Source organism: Bombyx mandarina, chromosome 05 (assembly GCF_030267445.1).
Source record: "Bombyx mandarina strain Sakado chromosome 05, ASM3026744v2".
NCBI classification, from domain to species: domain Eukaryota; kingdom Metazoa; phylum Arthropoda; class Insecta; order Lepidoptera; family Bombycidae; genus Bombyx; species Bombyx mandarina.
In genome coordinates, this window is record NC_143212.1 from 7,094,091 (window position 1) to 7,115,576 (window position 21,486).

The 21,486-nt window shown below is 35.5% G+C and overlaps 2 protein-coding genes across 2 annotated transcripts; one reads left to right on the top strand and one right to left on the bottom strand.

Annotated features, from left to right (window-relative positions):
* The first annotated feature begins 1,599 nt into the window (after positions 1-1,599).
* On the top strand, positions 1,600-3,203 carry LOC149502930 (uncharacterized). The gene is made up of 2 exons (XM_089727606.1): positions 1,600-2,038; positions 2,301-3,203. Exons 1-2 carry the CDS (start codon positions 1,638-1,640, stop codon positions 2,500-2,502), a joined length of 603 nt encoding a protein of 200 aa, XP_089583732.1. The 5' UTR covers positions 1,600-1,637; the 3' UTR covers positions 2,503-3,203.
* A 7,763-nt stretch (positions 3,204-10,966) lies between these two features.
* Positions 10,967-20,554, bottom strand: Snup (snurportin-1). The gene is made up of 9 exons (XM_028185576.2): positions 20,175-20,554; positions 19,586-19,679; positions 19,141-19,311; positions 17,758-17,952; positions 17,044-17,174; positions 14,669-14,817; positions 13,406-13,620; positions 12,047-12,103; positions 10,967-11,221 (listed from the first exon to the last, which is right to left on the bottom strand). Exons 1-8 carry the CDS (start codon positions 20,324-20,326, stop codon positions 12,083-12,085), a joined length of 1,128 nt encoding a protein of 375 aa, XP_028041377.2. The 5' UTR covers positions 20,327-20,554; the 3' UTR covers positions 10,967-11,221; positions 12,047-12,082.
* Between the last annotated feature and the right edge of the window lie 932 nt (positions 20,555-21,486).

A 21,486-nucleotide genomic window follows, 5' to 3' on the forward strand; every position in this document is an offset into this window, starting at 1 on the left:
ATCAAGCAATTCCTGTTTTTTCACTGGAAATCCACATTTGGAAATGTTAAGAAGCCATTCAACTACCTTTTTTTCACCATCTACTCTTAGCGCAGGTTCTGGACCCGGTTTGTTTACTCCACCTGGTCTGCGCCCACTGATTTTGTCCAATATTGTGGTCTTCGGAATAGCATATTCTTTGCATACTTGTCTTACCGATTTCTTATTCTCTCGAATTTCATGCAACGCTTCCCTTAAATCTTCTTCTGTGTATGTTCTTTTTTCCTTCTTCTTTCTTATCTCTGAATAACTCATCTTAAACAGAAACAATAAGAATTAAAAAAAATACTTTTCATTCAAAGTAGAATAGGTATTAAGCTTGTAGTCATAATCAAAAATGTACCTACAATACATTTAGTATTCAAAAATGTACCTATAATAAATTTAGTATTCAAAAATACTTACAAACAAACCAATTGAAGGGAATTAATTAAAAAAATGGACGCGATTTGCGTTTGTTATTATTCCCTGTAGATATAGTTTGCGTCCGTTGCGGACGCAAAGTGGAAGTTTTATAAATTCAGTGTAGTAATTCGCGTCCACCTTATTTTAACTGTTGACTATAAAATAAAATAGCAAATTCATATTTAATATAATTCCTTTTATCATTATCAACGTCTAGAAACAGCTATGTATCCAAAAGACCCATAAAACATTATAGCACTTACCTTCAAACGCACCGCTGCCCACTATTTTTGTCTCGTAAACCCGGACGTCCGCGCTCTCTTGTTGAACAGCCGTCACTAAATATTTTTTTTAAAAAGGATTGCTTGGACGTACGGACCTTTTGTTTATGTGTGCGTGCCTCTTCTATATTGAGGTATTGCCAGTAATGACATTTTGACTTATTAGTGTGTTAGTATACTTAATTTATAGAGTTTTGAAAGGGAGATCCGTAAAATGGACGCGAATTGGGCGATGGACGCGAACAGGCGAAATGACCCTACATACGCGCGGATGACGCCGCGGAAAATATTCAACTCTGGCGCCGCTGGCGGCCCGCCACGCAACGACAGCGCTGCGCCGAGCACCGTTCGAGTCCCCGCGCCTCGCTACACGAACACATAATGTATCATCTACGTCGATTGTTAAAAGACTGTTCTGTGTTTATTGCAAAAAGTACGGACATATTCGTGATGAGTGTTTAAAATTAGCGTCAAAAACTAAATTCGACAACGAAAATACGCAAGCTGTATCCTCGTGTTACGGGTGTGGTACCAAAGGTGTTACTCGGTCTCAGTGTACAAAGTGTAACGCAAGTTATTACGCCGTCGACGCTGCACGGACCCGATCAGTCACATCCGATTTACCTATTGGTAAAGTAAATACACAGCTGTCAAGTTCAGTGAACTCTATTCATCGCGACAGCTCGTTGCATACAGCTTGCAGTTTGCACTTCAAACACCGTAAAGTCGTCCATTTATATTAATAATCGTAAACAATATTTTGTTGATAATGAAAATAATTATTATCCTACCGATTTTAAGGCGATTCTTCCTCCGCGCTTTTTCGGTACTGATAACAAGGTTAGACTTCAAAATTATTCTAGACTTAATCATAATATAAACAATAATATTAGTTCTAGGAATAGGCCTCTGATGCGTTATTCGAGTGGTACCGAACCAAAACATAGTTATTCCGAGGTACCAAGTGGCCGCGATAGGGTGACCATGATGAACGAAAATAGGGTGACCATGGAAAACGTCGGACATTTTTCGACGATTAATTCTAATGTGAAAAGTGTTGCCCAGAATAACTCTACTGAGCACCAGGTTAGGTTAAGACCAATTTTAAGTGTTCAAATTTTAGGTATACGAGGTAATGCTTTGTTGGATACGGGAGCTAAGAGTAGCGTTGCCGGTGCGTTGCTTTATGAATTGCTGTTAAAGCATAACCATCCGTGTGAGGAAACCAGGCGTCGGGTGAGGCTTGCAGACGGTTCCGCGCGCACCCGCCGAGTTTTGCTCACTACTCTAGAAGTAAGGATAAGTCCCGAAAGGTCAGTAACCCTTGAATTTACTGTTTTTCCAGATGCTCAAAATAATGAAACTTTGCTTGGCATGGATTTTTTGGTGGCGGCAGGTATTGTGCTTGACTTTGCTTCATCCACTTGCCATTTTTCGGGAAAACGGGTTACCTATCCAATTGAATATGAGTGCCCTAAGCCATGCATGTTTGCTTCTACTGCTGACTTCCTGCGTGATGATAAGGGTTCTATGCTTGGCTCCGATGAACGGCAGCAGCTATCACATTTATTGCAGCAGAATGGAGACATCTTTAGGGTGGGGGGAGCCCCAATCCTTTACGCCGAGCACCACATTGATACCGGTGATCATCCGCCTATATCGGTACCGCCGTATAGGCTCACTCCTGTGCTTCAACAGCGAGGAGAGGTTCTCGCAATCGATTTGTTCGGGCCACTGCCAGAAGGAGAGCAGGGGGAGCGATGGGTACTCCTGGTAGAGGATGTAGCTACAAGATGGGTAGAACTCTACGCACTTGTTGATGCCACCGCCGTGGCTTGCTCCCGAGTCCTACTGGAAGAGTATTTCCTTCGTTATGGCTTGCTTATGCGTCTAGGGGTGTAACACGTAAGTTCATGCCACGACGGGATGGCCCGTATCGCGTAGTAAAAATAGTTAGTCCTACAACGTACTTCATAGCAGACTTGTCAAATAATGTCATCGGCAAGTATCACACCGCGGATTTAACCCACTCTCCGTCAAATTCAAGTACGGATCCAATTATGCCAAAGAGGCAGAGAGGAAGGCCGCGTCTTCAGACTAACAGTCCCAAGTTGGACTCGGGACGCGTTCCCAACTTGGAGGGGGAGTATGTAACGCAACGTTCCGTTTCGCGGGGCAACAGCAGCCAAAGAGAATGTGACTCAGGTCCGTGCCGCGACGACCCACCCCGCGCTACCCGCGCCCGCGCATCTGTTGCATCATTCCCACCCCCAATTAGTGCGCGCCAGACTTTGAAGCGGAATACACGCGTCCCCGGTCGATACCGGAACTGACAACCCGAGAGTCTCATGCCAGTCGGGCACCTAACATTAAAACACTAATTAATTGAGCGTTTCATTAGCTTTTAAGCTGAGTGACTATTTATAATTTATTTTTATTAAGTAATAAATGAGCAAAAAATAATACTTAACAAAAAGATATGAAATCCGAACAAAAACAGTTTCACTGTAAAAAATTGCGCCAAGTCCACGTTTATAAAACTCATCTCAATAACATTTGCACTTTACAAAAAAAAGAAGACTTCAATAGCTTTCATTCTCTACAAAAATATGTGAAATACAAAAAAATACCAAGAAACCGTCATACAGACGAAAAAAAAAAAAAAAATTGTTGAAAATTTAAAAATAAAAAAATAAAAATTTTATCGTACTTGGCGCGCGTCATTGAGTACCCCAAAAATTTTCGGAAGAATTTCAACCCGAGAAAAAAACCATTTTGCTTTAATATACAGTGAAAGCTGAAAAAGTTACCCAGGTTGTCTTTTTCGCTCTTGTTAGCGTTTTATGAGAAATTGAGACAGAACTACGGTAATTTTCAACAGCTCTCACTATATACCTATGGGCTATTATATGCCAAATCGACCACTTTTGCGTTCGACCCCTTTAGATTCAGCTGAAACTTTATTATTCTTTTCTACCCTTTGAAAAACATCTTTGAGAATTTTTTCAAATGTTTTGAAGCCCACGTATACATACGTATCGACTCGTAAGTAGCTTGTATTTGTATAAGCGAACACGAGAGGGTGTTTAGTTCAAATCATAAAAGATGAGTGGGAAATGAAAAAAATTCAAATAACATACGTATGAGGTGTCGATTTTACTTAACTTTTGTAAAACTTATTACGAAATAATAATTCATTAATTACATTTATGCATTTCATAGGTTGACCTACTTATAAATTTCTAAACATTGAAAGGATGTTCATTTATCCCATCGATCAATAGTAGTATTATTGATCGAAGATTTATCCTGAAAAATTTGGGGTACTCATTGACGCGCGCCAAGTACGATAAAATTTTTATTTTTTTATTTTTAAATTTTCAACAATTTTTTTTTTTTTTTCGTCTGTATGACGGTTTCTTGGTATTTTTTTGTATTTCACATATTTTTGTAGAGAATGAAAGCTATTGAAGTCTTCTTTTTTTTGTAAAGTGCAAATGTTATTGAGATGAGTTTTATAAACGTGGACTTGGCGCAATTTTTTACAGTGAAACTGTTTTTGTTCGGATTTATCTATTCCGTGACAAGAACCAACCCAAGTATTCGATTCGTGAAATCGCAATGAATGCGTTTTGTTAACTCGCACACGACGTAAACCGAAATGTTTTTATCGACCATATTATAGCTTGGCGAAGTGCTGGATACGCCACAAGACGCTTGTGTTAAATTACAATTTTTATTTCTGCAGATTTTATTAAGGTAATAACGAGAAGAGGTCCGTGAATAATACTGGGCTTCAACTCTCGCTTATTTATAACGAAAGCATGATGCTCAGTCTTTTGTACCAGGTTTTTACACACAGAACGTTTGGCAGTCATTTAAGTTATCGGCAGGTTTGCCGGATAGCTTTCGATAATATTGAAATGAAAATAACCATAACCTCTCATTAACGGAAGGCAGTAGCTTCGTTGTGCCCCGGCATAGCAGACGTCCATGAGCGACGGCAACCATTCATCATCAGGAGGGCTGTATGCTTGTATGCCTACATGAGCAATAAAAAACACCTTTGTCATGATAGGGCTTCTTGTAAGCATACAGTTAGTTAGCACCATACAGGAATTTTCTACCACGAAACATTTATGTTTTCTAGCTTGAAGGGTGGGACAAATATACAATTTGACAAGCTTAGACCTCCTGTCTCAAGGTTGATTGTGGAATTCTTGTTGTGATGTTTATAGGCTCTGGTATTCATTTAACACCAAGTGAGAAATATGCTGGTTCATCTACGCAAAAAAATTATAGTAATAAATCTGATATTTATCGAGAAAAAAAAATGTAATTGTTAGTAAGAAACTCTATTTACGGATAATGATAATATATTAAATATAATATTGTAAATTTTGTACAATCTCACAAAGGTCTGATAAAGACTTTAAAATGTTATAACAATCTTATTTTGTAATATAAAATTTTGTAAATATTTATTAATAAAATTTCTGTTTTTACAGAGAAACACAATACCGTCTTTGATCTGGTTGTTGCGGGCTCGGAGATAGTCGATGTATTTTTAAAGAAAACTGGCATTCAGAGACTTTTAATATTTTTCCAGATTCAATGGCTACAAGAGAAAATCATAACCATAATTCTGAAAAGTTTGAAATTATAACGTTTTTTTATTACGATAAAAGTGATACCGAATTTCCATTTATCCCTAAAAACCTTTTATCCCTAAATAAATATTTCGTGTTGAAGTAAAATAGTCTATTGACAGATATTTTAATGCGACCACGAACAAGAAAGGCGCATTATTTCTGATTAAAATCTTTGGAACGGGTCGGTCGTTAGCCGGGGCGCGGAAATTATCGTATTTCAACGCAATCACGTTATTTCACAAAAAAAAAAAGTTTTTCGTTCTATCTTTAATAAAAATATTCTTATTAGTACAAGGCCTTTTTTTGAATATACCGTTATGACAAAGGATTTTAATAGTGATAATCGTTTTGTAATTTAAATCACATATTGAGTTTACAAATAAAAACCCTATTCACTAAAATATTGCTAGCTTAATCCATGTATTATCGTTTCTACATTGGCACAAACCTATACATTTACTTCACTGCACCACTAGTTCCAAAACAGGCAGAGGATTACAGTTTGCTCCACTGCAATATCCAAATCGCTGGTCAATGCAGATTAGGAGCTAAATGCCAAATTCGAGCTTCAGAAGCTAATAAGGCTTAGATGATTCTATATAGCGGAAATTAATCCACATTAATCTTATCTTAGAGTCCAAGGAAATATAAATGAGAATTATTCAGATCTAATTTATTTGCTTTATGTTGAGGCACTATCTATGTTTATATTCGGGAAGAATAAATCCAAATTATAATAGATAATTTCCGTTTTTTTGGTTCATAGGAAATGATCAGACTTCCACTTAGGGGTTGGGGACAGTAGAAGGGACCTTCCAAAATTGAACCGAGAAAACTACCCTTCACCGCTCAACAGTCCACATTTGAGGTTCGTATAGTATAGAAAACCAAGGTGTCGCGTTTCTTGTAAAACGTATCTCTCCTCGTAATTTTACCCCCTGGAACGGCGAACCGAAGGCATCAGGAGCCTGAGCCCCTCGTACAGGGGGCTAATGTTCAGGAGTGACAGTGATCATTCACCATCAAAAGAACTGCATGTTCGTCTGCCTTCATATACAAGAAAACATAGCATTTCACTGTGTGTTCAAAACACCACATTTTGACGTGTCCGGTTCATTACGGGCATTCACACGGTGGTGTCTATGAGCTCTAGTAACCATTAATCATTAGTTGAGCTTTGTGTTCGTTAAACAATTTAAGCTAGTAACATGTTACGACCACGCTACATATAAGGTGCTCGCTACCTAAGACGTTTTTTTCTTATTACCATCCATTACGTTGAATTATCAGACTGTGAAATTGTAGGTAGGGAAAAAATGAATTGAGGCGAAAACACCTGGGACGAGGGACTAAAGCGACACGCAGAAAATTACTTATAAAGCGGTTATAGTTTTATATACTGTATTTTTTAGAATGTACACATTATCGCGACTTTTTTTATGATCTACGATTGCCATTTTATACTTAGTAAGTAAGTAACTAAGTAAGTTTAGTCACTTATAGAAAGTCCGTGAGGTATATTTCATCTTCTTTTAATTCTTAAAAAGTATTTTTGGGTGTCAGACATATAAATTAAACAGACTAACTTTATTCACACTCTGATTTAATCTACCAATTTTACATTGATGCGGTTTATTCAACTACCGTGCTCTGACTGTCTGCATTGTCTTTTAAATATGTCTCAGCCGGCTATCCCCTCTTGACTGGTCACGTGGCTTAGTCACGTGACTTTAAGCTAACAGTCAATTGAGCAACTAATAAACAATAATATTTAAATGTTTTGCAATACAAACCTCATATTTAATAAGAATTCTTAATATCTATAGGACTTTATATTATCATATTAATATAAATAATCATAAACCTTACAGTTTGTTAGTCAATTAAGGTGCTATCGTGGTAAATAATACCACTATCAAATTTCTCACCATCACTGTTTCAAGTGCCTAGTCTTATTACTTTTTTATAGTACAAGATTAAACGGATTTTTTCTTTATACATAAAATATTTTTGTCTGTAAAGATCTAAGCACCTGATAAGCTCAGTTTTCCAAGTGAGATTCGCCGAAATAGAAATGTTCCGAAGACCTATTTACAAAGAAAAGAAACTCATAAAACTTCTATCCAACTAAAGACGGATTTCAAATGATTCAGCGGAAAGTTCATGATCAACAACTGAAAAGGGCAGACGGAGTTCCGTGACTGGTCATTTTCTTCGCTTTCCTTTGTGAGATAACGTCGTCGGTCATTTCTTTTGAATAGAATGTTAGCCGTCGGTGCCAACGCTAGTAGCGGTCAGGTACTTAATACGTACACTTTGACACATTTTTGGACGATTTCCAGGCGCTTGTTCATATTTCCATATCTTGCAAATGGGATAGTAAACGCTTCATACGATAAGAAAGTGTTTAGAATGGCTTACAGATTCAACAGTTCTACCATATTGTGTATAATGGAGATTGAAGATGAAGATACCAAAATTTGATATCGTTTTGGCCTAAGCGATAAGACGCCGGGTATACTCATATCAAGCGATTCGACAATGTCGATTTTCATATCCCACAGCCACCTGCATTGCACTAACTTTTCTCAGATAGTATATACTTAACACGAGTTAATAACTGACTTCTCTATCTACATAATATAAAAATATTACAACGATACCCACCAACGATTTTTCACCACCTCGTGTTCATATTTTTTTAATTAGTACACACGCAGTCAATGTTCAATTTTATTTATATATTATGATGGTGACGAAGATGTAATTTTATGTTTTTTATGCTATGTAAGCATAATTATATCTTGCGTATTTATGTTACAAATAAAAAAAAAAAAAAAAAAATAGAAATTATTAAGCTATTGCATAGCTTTTATCGCGGTCCTTGAGCGCGGCGACCGAATCATGAAATTTAGTAACGAAAAAAACCATACACCCCTCACTCCGCCTACCATGTAGCTCGCGTTCAACACGTTCACACGTTGCGCTTGTGTAGTGTTTGTGAATAAGCGCGTGGCGTGATGTCACACTGCATGCGCATCATGAAAAGTCTGCCCATCACTCTCTCGCGCGGTCTAGCTTATGAGCGTGAAGGGGACAGTTAAGGTTTTGCTTTTATTAATGTTTAATATAGCGTGGTCTTGTTTTATTATTGTTTTAATATTAAATTATCATTGTCTAATTATAATTGCATAAGTTGATAAAAAATACTATGCAATAGCTTTACCGCGGCAGTTCCCGAGTGCCAACCGTTTTTTTATATAGTAAATTATTAAATAGACGGGTGAATAAACTTCTGGTTCTCCTGTTTTTAAGCGGTTACCTGAGTCCGTAGACATCGTATAGTATTTACGAAAATTAGTTTTTTTAGCGGGTTTGATTTTTATCACACAATGATATTCTTTCACCGTGCTTGTTTCGGTAGGCAGCGGCTTGCCCTTACCCCTGGTATTACTAAAGTCCATGGGCGACGGTAACCACTCCCCATCAAGGTAATTAAAAAAAAGTTATTCATGAACATCGGAGTACATATTTCTCCGCTTAGGTTTCACTTTATATTGAACAGCCAAAAAATTTATAGCTTTACGTTTTAGCGCTTCCATTTGTCCTTTTTCTATCGGATTATGGACGATTCGTAGGTTTTTATTGCGGACGAAGGTTGCAGTCCAATATTTGCTATTCATTTGTAGGTCTTTTACGACATACGCTTTATTAATATTCAGAGCGTATAAAACGGTACTGTAGAAATAGACTTGTCGTTACGAAGCCTTGTAAATACTCATTAAATATTTATTGCCCTTCCTTACAGTCGGTCAACACTATAAATTAGCTGAGACTCGTTTGTATCTCCTTGAGACTGGCTGGAGTTTCGTTGAGGATTGAAATTACTTTAATCAATACTGACGGATAACGAATTGCATACGAGACGTTGTTAATTAAAATACCTATCTAGTCAGGGACAGAGTGATTTCTCTTTCGATCTCATATTTCAATGTTTCTGAAGTTAATTAATTATAATACTATTGGTCATCAGATCCAATAACTCTTGCTTTAGACGCCTTCAGCTCTAACACTAAGAGCAGGCTTAGGGACTCTGGTAGCCGTACTCGTCGAACTCGGCAAAGAGTTCGACGTGCAACTTAATCCATACATCAGCCCGGTGAGTTTCGAGCCCGGTCTTCTCAGTGGGTCGCGATTCCGATCCGGTAGACATTCGCTAAGCATCTGCCCTTGAGCTGTTAGGTCTCTTTCAGAGGAGCTCAGGCAGCTATTAGCAAATCCCACTCCTCCTGGCTGAGCCTTTGCTCACCCACATGTCCTGGTGAAACTGGAAGGCTTCTGGGCCACCAGTAATACTACCTTCATAATAATAATAAAAAAAAGCAATTAGTTATAATTGTCTAAGAAAACACAAATGTTATAAGTGCTCACATACGACTTCCACGGTGTAGTAGTAAGGCCGTGTAAAATCAGCCTAGTTGTAAGACACATAAGACACATTGTAATCCCGCACAGGCATGTACCAGTATCCTGGATTTTCCTGCCGCAACGCCTGGTAGTAGGGCGTATTGTAAGCCTGTATGGGCATGTACCACCTTTCCTGTCGCAAAGCATTATGCGTTCTAGTTTGAAGGATGGGAGAGCCGTTTTACAGTCTTACTGACACTTGGACCTCTTGTCTCAAGATACGTGGCATATTTACGTTGAGGCATTTGTGAAACAGCACATTTTTATCTTTTTCATATTGCTTAGATGGGTGGATGAGCTCACAGCCCACCTGGTGTTAAGTGGTTACTGGAGCCCATAGATATCTACAACGTAAATGAGCCACCCACCTTGAGATATAAGTTCTAGATCTCAGTATAGTTACAACGGCTGCCCTACCCTTCAAACCGAAACGCATTACTACTTCACGGCAGAAATAGGCAGGGTGGTGGTACCTACCCGTACGGAATCACAAGAGGTGCTACCACCAGTAAGTACCACATCTTGTTATTACATTTATTTAGAAATAATTTTCTATTTAAACAAAAATAACTATTCGTTTGTGTGTATGCATGTTGGTTCTCGATGCATGCTTAAGACATCCACCTGTTTATCTTATATTTTGTTGAACCTCTGATTCTTAAGGCATTCATTTGTTTATCATAAAACTTAGTAGTTTTTTTTTATTGCCCTAGTAGGCAGACGAGCATACGGCCCACCTGATGGTGAGTGGTTACCGTCGCCCATGGACTTCAGCAATGCCAAGCAGAGCCAAGCCGCTGCCTACCTAATTACCAGTTGCGATTGTCTACTGCACCACTCTAAGGAAGGTTTCTGTTATAGCATCATTAATGTTACCAAGAATAAAAGTTTTCTCATATAATTCGTGATAGTCGCCGCCTGACTGAATTTCAATAGTATATTACGCATCAGTTAATATGTATTTAACATAAGCCTAGTCCAAAATAACTATGATGTCAATCAACAATCCTTAGCTACCTATTCCATTTTAACTGTTAAAACTAAAATTTAAATTACCCGAAAATAATATGTTAATTAAAAAAAAGGAAGAATACAACTTTTTTTAAATAAAAAACAACAATGTGAGCTACTTATTCCTTTATTAATAGTTATGCTACACATCGATCAATAATTATTTTATTTACTTAAATTAAACTGTAAATAGATTTCATAGGTTTCATTTCAGGTCCTGGGTCCACGCTATTTGCTTCGGTGCTGATAAACTCCAGCGTCTTCACAATATTATCATCCACCAAGTATTTAATCTCTTATCATCCCTTTTTTTAATATGATTATCCGAATTTAGAAGAATTGAATACTTCGATTAGCAATTTGGTCCTGGAACAACATTCCAAAAATTACATCTTCTTTATATTACTTATATACTAAATGGGATTACATATACGGTCTCCTTGCCTTTACTAAGTAGATATTGCTAGCGTATTTGGTTAGCACCATCCTGATTATTTGCAGCAAACATGCGTAGTTCGTAAGATAGAAAATCTATATATTATTGAAGATAGCGTTAAACATTCGATCGCTATCTTTTTGATGCAATTTCAATAAAATTTGATTTAAAAAAACGACAGCCCCAAGTATAGTAATCGGCACGAGTCGTGAGCTCTCGACAAAAGAGTGGAGGGCCGTCTGCGCATCGTACACTTAGGGTAAAAATAAATGGTTCACTCTATTTTATAATTTAATTAACTTCGTTCAATTTAGCATTTAAAATTATGTTACTAATTTTATAATAGTTTTGCCCGGGGTTTCGCTCGTATTATAGTCAGAAATAACCCCAAAAGATTATCAATTCATCCCGTTTTTATTTTATTTTTGTAGAGCAGGTATGTTGTCGAGTTTTTACCGCTAATTCGCTTTTCCCGTGTGGTGACGGATATGGAAGAAATACACGAATTTATATTATTAAGCTTTAGATTTTAGATGATTTTCATTGATGCCTCTGGTGCCAAGGAAACCGTTTGAATAATATAGCTAAACCTATTTCTAATTAATATATATATATAAGAGAGTCTTATAAGAGCTTATAAGAGAATCTTACAGCTGTTTTAGTCAAGAACTATGGGATACGAGTATTGATCAATGTCCAAGATAAAAAAACAAAAACATACTATTACTAAAAAATTTAAAATAATATATACGTACGTATGGTACTAAGTGTACATTTATCCACAGTATATTTTATTCATGTGAAGTTGGTTCCTGGAAGATATAAATAAGGTTAATAAAAAATGTGTGGTTAATAAACGTAGATAATAACACTTAATATTTAAATTAATAAAATTGGACGAAAGTGTAGTTTGCTGCAGTGATGTCCGTGGAACATCAGCACAGGGAACCCATCACAAATGACGGCTTGTGACGCGACGCGGGGAGATCCAATCACGTAATCAACATGGACGGCGCCACCCCCGTTCTTGCCTCGTTCCCCCAAACAGACCCAAAAATGTACTTTTTTTATTTTATTTATTATTACTTAGATGCGTGAGCGAGCTCAGAGCCCACCTGGTGTTAAGTGGTTACTGGAGCCCATAGACATCTACAACGTAAATTCGCTACCCACCTTGAGATATAAGTTCTAAGATCTCGGTATAGTTATAGCGGCTCTCCTACCCTTCAAACCGAAACGCATTACTGCTTCACGGGAGAAACAGGCAGGGCGGTGGTACCCACCCGCGCGGACTCACAAGAGGTCCTACCACCAGTAAAAACTTCTGCGCATGTCAAGGTCAGAGCTCATGGCTCGTATGTAAGTATAATATATATTGGTATAGTCTATGTTTAGATCACTGATGTACTCACAAATGACGTCACACGTAATGAAGTTGCATTTACTGGAGTTTATTAAAGATTGCGTAACAACTTTTTAAAATCAGTGCTGACCTTTATTATATTCTAACTTAACAAATAGTAGTGGTCATTATTCAATCTTATGTACTACTAGTGAATTTCGGTATTATTTTCGCTAATAGATAGAACGTAGGCCTGATCTATTGACGAATTATGATGTCATCCTTCACGGATAATGTTTTTCTCCAGGTTGTCTATGGGTTATGATATTGCTGCAAGATTTACTGAAGTGAAAACTTCTTTAGAATCGTTGTGATTTCAAACCGGATGCAACGGAAAAAACGACAGGTAAGAGACACAAATACAAAAATGTGTAGGATGAAGCCAGCAAAGAATGAGACAGAAATATACATACTATTTAATACAGCGCCATCTGTGAGATTTTTTAATACTAACGTGTGTATGAAAGCTCTTGTAGTGAATTTTAATTTAGGATTATACGTGAAATTAAAATAACAATTCACAGAGGGCGCTACCTTACAATTATTTACTAATGACAAAATTTTACATATACTTAAGACGTTTAGGATAATTGTATTTTAATTTTGGAAGGTTTCACTTCTACCACGTGTGAATTGCACACATTTTGTTTTTTTTTGTATACTTCATAACCACGAGGCCAAATCTGTCTTTAAGTATGGTTTGGTTTTGTACCTCGTTATTACAGTCGCCGACGTCCATGTTGTACAGTCTGGAATAATATGTTTCGCCCGATTCGTAATCTCCAATCTGCATTTGAGTGATCCTCAGTCTATCTAGTTTACTTTGTTTGGTTCTCGTCTTCCTCTCTTCGAACCGAACGATGTAATCTGCTTGATTTGTATAATCTTCGGGTCGCTCTAAATTATACGACTCGTGCACGGTTATGTCTGAAAAAGTACGATAATTATTTTTATTATTCAATCGTGTTCGTTTTGCTGTGACTAATTCCGGTTTCGGTCATTGGCCTTGGCGTCATAGTAACTTTGATAATATAGCGTACTCGAAATCCTTATGCCTCTATATTCGTAATAGATTAATAGACTATGACAAAAAACAGTAAACATAAACTTAGAAGTGCAAACAAAAAAAAATTGTATATTTCAACTGTATTTCATAGTCAACGCCAAAAAATCATGGCTAAATTATCCTAGCATACTTAAATACTTATTTATATATTATTTTACAAGAAATAATAACAAACAAAAAAATTTGATGTCACTCAAGGCTGACAAGCGAACAGCTTTCTGATTCTAACTATTGCTTGCTGCCTAACGCTGATGTTAGTTTTCAAAACTTTTTTCATTTAAGTTACATTGAATTATCATTTGCGTTTTATATGAAGGTGGAGGAATTTCTAATCCTATGAAGGATTAGAAATTCCTGGCATGGCATGACCAGAATGAGAGGCGACAATTTAGACCAGCTGCTGATAACAGGCAAGCTATGCGGAAGAAAGCCAGACGAAGAAGTCCAATGCACAAGTCGAACCAGGTAAGCCCTACCCTCAGCCTCAGTCTACGATGAAATTTAAGCAGCCAAACATAAACACAGTTGAAATAAGATCAGAAGCGGCTTGGCTGTGCCCCTGGCATTGCTGTAGTCCATGGGCGACGGTAACAACCCACCATCCGGTGGGCCGTACGCTCATCTGCCTATTAGAGCAATAAAAACAATAAAAAGATAGTCCAAGAAAAATTTGTTAAGAAACCAACGACCCTCATTAATGAGGGTAATTAACGCAAGGTGGAGAGTATTGTTATTGATGAAACAGCATCAATTATGACATCAACATTAGTCCAATGTGGATAACGAAGCATATCGGAGTCAGCTTAAGTAAAATATAATATTCGGAACTTCACTAATATGTAAGATATTACTGTGTTCCCAAAATGGATGTAAACTTGTAAGTTTATAAAAAATTAATCCATATCTCACCATATCCAAGTACTTCTTTTACCATGAATGGATACAGCCATCCAACCAGTGGAGTCTGTCCTGAGATGTAATGGGTCTTTTTGTGATAGAATAATAGACCATCTAGTGCTGGTATGTAATTTTCAAATGCTGGATATGTCATCATGAACCTTAAAAACAAACATTTTAATACACCTGTGAAATACCAACCTCCCGATTCCTCAGACTTTATTACTAAAAGATATTATTTTTTTACTATTTTGTTACACGCAATGGAAGACAAATAAAATAAGTTGACGAGCGGTATGAGTGATTTCGCGTAATGTGTATAAACTTACCGAAACAAAATGTATATACCTATTTTAGAGTTGAATCATTTTTTCTGTTTACTTTGACGTCACAGTTCAGAACTGTTTCGTAATTGACCATATTACACCCTAAATTTAATATTTTTCCTACCCACAGAAGACGCATTATAAGTTTTTTTTGGAATCACGGGCATACGATCTCTATCGAGAATACTGTACTATTCTTTTTACAAGACGTGGCCGCCGTTTTCGACCCCGTTTCATTTTCCCGGGATCAAGAATTACTTCTCTCACTCTCTGGTCCCTCAACCAGTCTTATAATAACGGTTACAATAGATAAATGTTGCTATGCTCATATGTTGCCATTGTATATAATATGCATTCTGCATGGGATTTACGCAAATTATTAGTAAGCTCCTAGTAGAAGGAGACTTCTTCTTTTTAGTGGTGGTAGAACCTCTTGTGAATCCGCACAGGTAGGTACCACCACCCCACCTATTTCTGCCGTGAAGCAGTAATGCGTTTCGGTTTGAAGAGTGGGGCAGCCGTTGTAACTATACTGAGACCTTAGAACTCATATCTCAAGGGGGTGGCGGCATTTATGTTGTAGATGTCTATGGGCTCCAGTAACCATTTAACACCAGGTGGGCTGTAAGCTCGTCTACACATATAAGCAATAAAAAAAAACACATTATGTGTGGTCGGCGCACTATGTCGTTTTATCGTATGCAGTAGAGATTTGGAATGAGTTTTACGATCGACCGCCTGCCTAACATGAACCCTCCTTGGGAATACTATCGTTGGCATAGGATGAGGCATGGGCAAATATGGTTCGGTCCAATTCTAAGCCAGAAGCAGCACATTCCTTTATTATTGTGTTTTATTTATTAATTATTATTGTGGACCGCAAAAAGAGTATCTGTGCCAAATTTAAATGCTAATGACAGACTACACTTAAGTTTTATTCACAATCATTAACTATAATTAGTTTTATTTATTGGATAGCATAAAAGAGGCAAACAGTTATGTTTCAGATTATTTTTTTTAAACTTTTGTTCTGAAGTTATAGAATGTTTTATATAGTGTTTACATACAGCATTTTTAACGACACGTGTCCTGGTCTCAAAAACAAACTAGTATCCGAGTTCCTTTGTTTATAATTGATGAGAGAATGTTAAGTATAGTCGGATTTTTTATTAGACGAAGTCAACTGACGTTTACTGTGTTGTCAGCTTTTGATGAAATAAAAATAGTGTTGTGACAAAGTGAACGATTGAAAAAACTCCTGAATTAGTGAAATTGCCTCGATTGTCTAGTGAATAGTTGGTGTGCCGAATTGCCGGTATCGGGTACGGGGTTCGAATTTTAGGCGTGCTTTGTACATACCAACGAGTTTTCGACGAAATATTATGTTCCTATAGTATCTACCTGTACTGAACACCAAGTGTTTTAAACATTAAGAAAAACATTGCGAAGAAGCTTGTAAGACGGTCCTATTTCCAATACATCATATAGTTGAAACTATAGATGTATAAAATATAACAATTATAGGTAGGTAATGAAAATAAAAAAAAACTGATTGTAGTTACATACTACTGGTAACATATATTGGAGCACTTTAATACAATTTTATTGTAAAATATAAATAATATTCTTTTATAGTTTGAAATTAATGATTAACTCTTCACACTCATTGTTCATTCATGTGATTGAACGAGAACTGAACGCGTCACTATTACTTTAAATATAGCAACATTATTTCACAAAGTGACATTAGCTACTGTCAGCTGGCTTCGTCTAATTAAAAATCCGACTATAGTTAACTCTTGTTTTCATGTTATTTTCAAATATACTTTTTTTGTCGTACTGTTAACATTTAAATTTAGCCTATTTTTCCGCTGTTTGTAAAATTGCTGTATCATGTCATAGTTTGTTATAAGAGATTGCTGTACATGCCTGTAACTGGGTTACATACCAGTACTTAATTATATACATGTTAATTTTAAGCTTGAATGTTTTGTGTGTATTGCTGTTGGTGTGTCTAAATAAATAAATAAATACAGCTGTGGCCCTATGATTTATACTCACTGGTTTAATTCTTCACGTGAACAAGGTACCTTGGGTAGTAAAAAAAATTTTAACTTATTGACCTTGCTAAGTACGTTCAGTCCCTGTATTATAAAAACTTGAGTTTGTAGCCAAAAATGTCGAAAATCAGTCTGAAATTAAACCATCATTAATGAGAAAATACAGTGACCATAGAATATAAATGTGATTATATTTTAAACAAACTTCGCCTATCAATAATTTCCACATGTGTATGTCTTATGTCTCTCTTTTACATTCAATTGTTATCATATAGACAATATTATTGTGTCGATTATACAATAATATGTATTTTAGATCATTTGTAGTTTTGATTGGGTAACTACTGTGATGTCAGAAAATGTAATAGTTGTTGCAATATTCGTGCTAAAGAATCCTGTCCGGGCCTATCTGAAATAGCCCCGACTAGGTAAAAAAAAAACTAAAAAATTTGGCTCAAAATGTAACCCAAAAAAATTTTTTATTGGCAATATTTTTATTTCTTTTATTTTTGTTACTGATATTTATTGTAATTTCTTAATTTGAAGTTGTTACTGGAAGATTTGAATTAAAAGTAATGTTTCCATTAAATACTCAAATACAGGTTGTTTAGTACCACTTTAAAAAAAACTGTTAATTAGAAATCAAAAGCTTGATTGAAAGTTTGACATGCTTGAAAATATTGAAAAACATGACAAGCTTACAACATAAACTCACCTCTCCATCAGTCATGGCCTGATTATTCCATGCCAGTAAATCAAGAATGTAAACACTATTTGATAGAGAATCATAAAAACCATCTAGAACACAGCAATCAGTTTTCTGATATCCTTTATTAGGATGGCCACCCGGCAGCAGAGTTTTAGTATCTAATCTAAATCTTCCATACTTATTATATAATTTGGTTCTACCCTGAAAAATATCCATTGTTCTATTAATACACATAACATTTACAAATAATTAACTGAAATGAATCTTATTCCAATAAGTGATTACTAAATTTATGCATTAAAAAAAAAACAGTTATGTTTGAACAGACAAAAAGTTTTTTTATTAAATTTTCTTTCATCATATAAACTGAATAGCAAAGGAATTTATTATAATCAGTGCAAAAATTAATAACTTAGAAATCACCTAAATTAAGTGATGAAGCAATTGTCCAATAAGGAACAGTTGTTAAAGGTCTTTTTATTGCATTAGTTGGGAGTAAAAACTCACTGTTTAGTTATTGTTGAATTGATTCTGAATCCCATAGAGTTAACGCTACCTATCATCCACTTTGAAGCATGAGGTGAAAGTCTCAATTTTCTATTCAAACAGGAACACACAATTTCTTTGCAGGAAAAATATGGATATTGGTACTTAATCGCTTACAGTTTTATTTTAATCTTTGATTTAAGTTTATTTTATTATTTTGAGCATTTGTGACTTTTATTTTGGTTGACACAAGTAATTTTTATAAATGATTTTATTTCACAGGTTCCTACATAACTTTTTTTTGTGTTCAAAGTAATTGTGCTCTGGTAATTTAAAGACCTATTGGCCGGATTTGAAAAGCACATAAATCTCCCTCTTGTGGTTATAGTTCTAGGAACTCGACAAATCAGTCAGACAACAGAAACTCACAGTATTAAAAGTTTTTCTGGACAATTTAAAAATGCATTGTTTCATACTAAATAAACTTAGTGGATTGTTGGAGCTGGATTTCAATCACTCAGTAGTCTGAAGCCAAGAAAGATGAAGTTTTTAAAGTTGAATATATACTAATTAATAGCTTTTTTGACTATGAGTAAAAATTTGAATTGGAATTGGAGTAGCTAATGTGTATGCTAAAGATACTTATTTAAATTTTCCATTAGGATTTGACAAAATCGATCGAATAAAAGTATTTGTAACATAGATTTTAATTTTAATTTAATTTAATTTAATTTTAATGTTTTTTTTGCCCTTGTAGGCAGACAAGCATACGGCCCACCTGATGGTGAATGGTTACCGTCGTCCATGGACTTCAACAATGCCAGGAGCAGAGCCAAGATGCTGCCTACCGAAACACAGATTACATTTTTTTTTTAGTTTTTAGTAGTCAGATATAATACTTACATTATTAGCAACAATCAACACTCTACTACCTTTTGGACATGGTACAACATACCAATTCTGAGCAAAATCACAGGGTTTTTCTACCATCCATTCAGAAATCATCAATACATTATAGTATGATGATGGGGCTTTAACAAAGCCTGCAACATATATATTCGGTCTGTAGTAAGTCTGAAATAAGTAAATAATTTTAATTACTTGAGATCTTAAGTAATTAGTCATTATATTCTGGCTATTTTTATCATTATCATCAGCCCACAGTTGTCCACTAGTGGACATTGAGAGAGCTCAATCGACACACCACAAAATCTATTAAATAATATAGTTTTATCTATACTTTGTTGTATAAATTCAAATTATTGATATATCTGTGGTTTCAAATCAGTGTTCAAATCAACCAAGCTAATAAATAACAATATTTCTATAAATGACTAAACATTTTAACCTGCGTTGTAGAACCAAAATAATCTTCTGTTGTGTCGACACTATTTACAATGTCTAATATGCCCCTAAATGTGTCTGTGGTAGCATTGCGGTTACTGGAACATAAACATTTCTTTATAGTCATTGAAATTCTTTTTACTTCAAGAATGTAAGTCTATTAATTTTACTAAGATAATAAATTTGAGTTTGAATCATTTAAAAATGACAGATTTGGACAACATTTCACACACGTATAGTTAATAATCTGAACCCATAGGTAGGATACTTTAATCATCGTAAAAATCATGGCCTTTGAAAAACCCAGCACATATGAAATTATAACTATGTAGTTTATAGATGAAAAAGTGACAAAAGCATTTATTTTTCCTTGGGAAATGCGACATATTTCAACCCTAGCTGGATTACAAACGTAACAACTAGTTTGGTGCAATTGGAAACTTAAGAACTAGAATTAGGTTTAACAAAACTTACGACTAATATTTTTAAGGTTTAATTAGTTGTTTTTAAGAAACTAAAAACCATATTCATTTACTTATATTTCTTGTTCTACTTTTTTATAATACTAATTGGGTTTAATCATAGAACCTTACCACTTTTGAACTTCTAGCATTTTTTTTCGTCTCTCTTCTTGGTTATTACTCTTTTCTCTATTTTTGTAAAGGTCTTTAAACATGGTTTTACTGGCATCCTTATCCTCGAAATGGATTGCAGTAGAAGCTATTTTTTGTATAATATCATCCATTTTTACTGAACTGTAGATCGTATCCGGATGTTATTTTCAATTACCAGTGAAAAACAAACTTATTCACACAATTCTTTAACTGTTTAGTTTAATCAGTAGCCCAGGACTATTGTAAAAATATTTAAAGTAAATAAATATTATTTTCAGGACAAATCTCTCGAAACAGTGAGAGAAATGTCAATGGATTGATACTTGTCAGATTGTCAACTTTTGTCATTTAACAATGTGTCAGAGCTCCTGTGCTCTAAAATGCCCAGTAGGTAGGTCTCATGCTTGCCAGTTCTACCGCCATTGGTCGACAAAAATTACAGGAAATCGACGCTCAAACATGGTATTGCCAAACTTTATGTTTCAAATGTCTGATTTTCGTGGAAACAACGTGCTAACGGCATTTTTTAATAATTACTTTTTAATTAATTAACGTTTGAAATTTCTAGTAATAGATAAATTAGCAATTCATTTAATCCATATCACAACTCTAATTTAACATGGCTGGGAACATTAGTAAAGTAAACTGCTGAATGAAAATAATTCAGAGAGATAAATGTATTCAACTTGCTCATTATAAGGGAGCAGTACATCGGAATTAATCAATCATGATTTACACAATCCGTTTTTTCCCCTACCGATTTGCTGGTGGTCTAAGAGGCTATTCTAGCTACGCTCGGACGGGAGAATCCGTATTCGGGATCATAATACGCCCTAGAGCATAGTAGAGGTTTAAACACACTCATGGTGATCTATCTCGCTTTACACAAGTATTTAAAGTATTTAATCGGGTCGACTTTAATGACAATACAACAACTGTTTTAAACGGAATTAAAAAAATCTTAATTGATTATTTTTTTGTGTATCCAACACATGCAATCATGAAATTATTTACTCAGTTGTAGCTCTAAAATGTGGAAAATACTTAAAGATTGTCTTATTTTGTTATTTATACAGGTTATTCTTGACATTAATGAGGTCATTCTTCAAATCCACTTCACTTCAGGATGTTCTTCTTCTGGAACTTCTTGGATTTTGTTATTTCAAGTCATAGCACTAAACTTACGTACCAGTACTACAAAATAGAAATTGGCGCCACTTCTTAAAATGGTTCACCATTCATATCTTCTAGAATTTTAATTAGTTCTTTATATACATATTTTATATGCCTA

Bases quoted from the DNA above. Each gene is read 5' to 3' on its own strand.
- LOC149502930 (XM_089727606.1), top strand. From the start codon at position 1,638: ATGCGTTATTCGAGTGGTACCGAACCAAAACATAGTTATTCCGAGGTA. The intron at 2,039-2,300 runs GTCAGTAACCCT...CATTTATTGCAG, and splicing joins GTAAGGATAAGTCCCGAAAG to CAGAATGGAGACATCTTTAG.
- Snup (XM_028185576.2), bottom strand. From the start codon at position 20,326: ATGGATGATATTATACAAAAAATAGCTTCTACTGCAATCCATTTCGAG. The intron at 19,680-20,174 runs GTAAGGTTCTAT...TTTATGTTCCAG, and splicing joins ATGCTAGAAGTTCAAAAGTG to TAACCGCAATGCTACCACAG. The intron at 19,312-19,585 runs GTTAAAATGTTT...TACTTATTTCAG, and splicing joins ATTTTGGTTCTACAACGCAG to ACTTACTACAGACCGAATAT.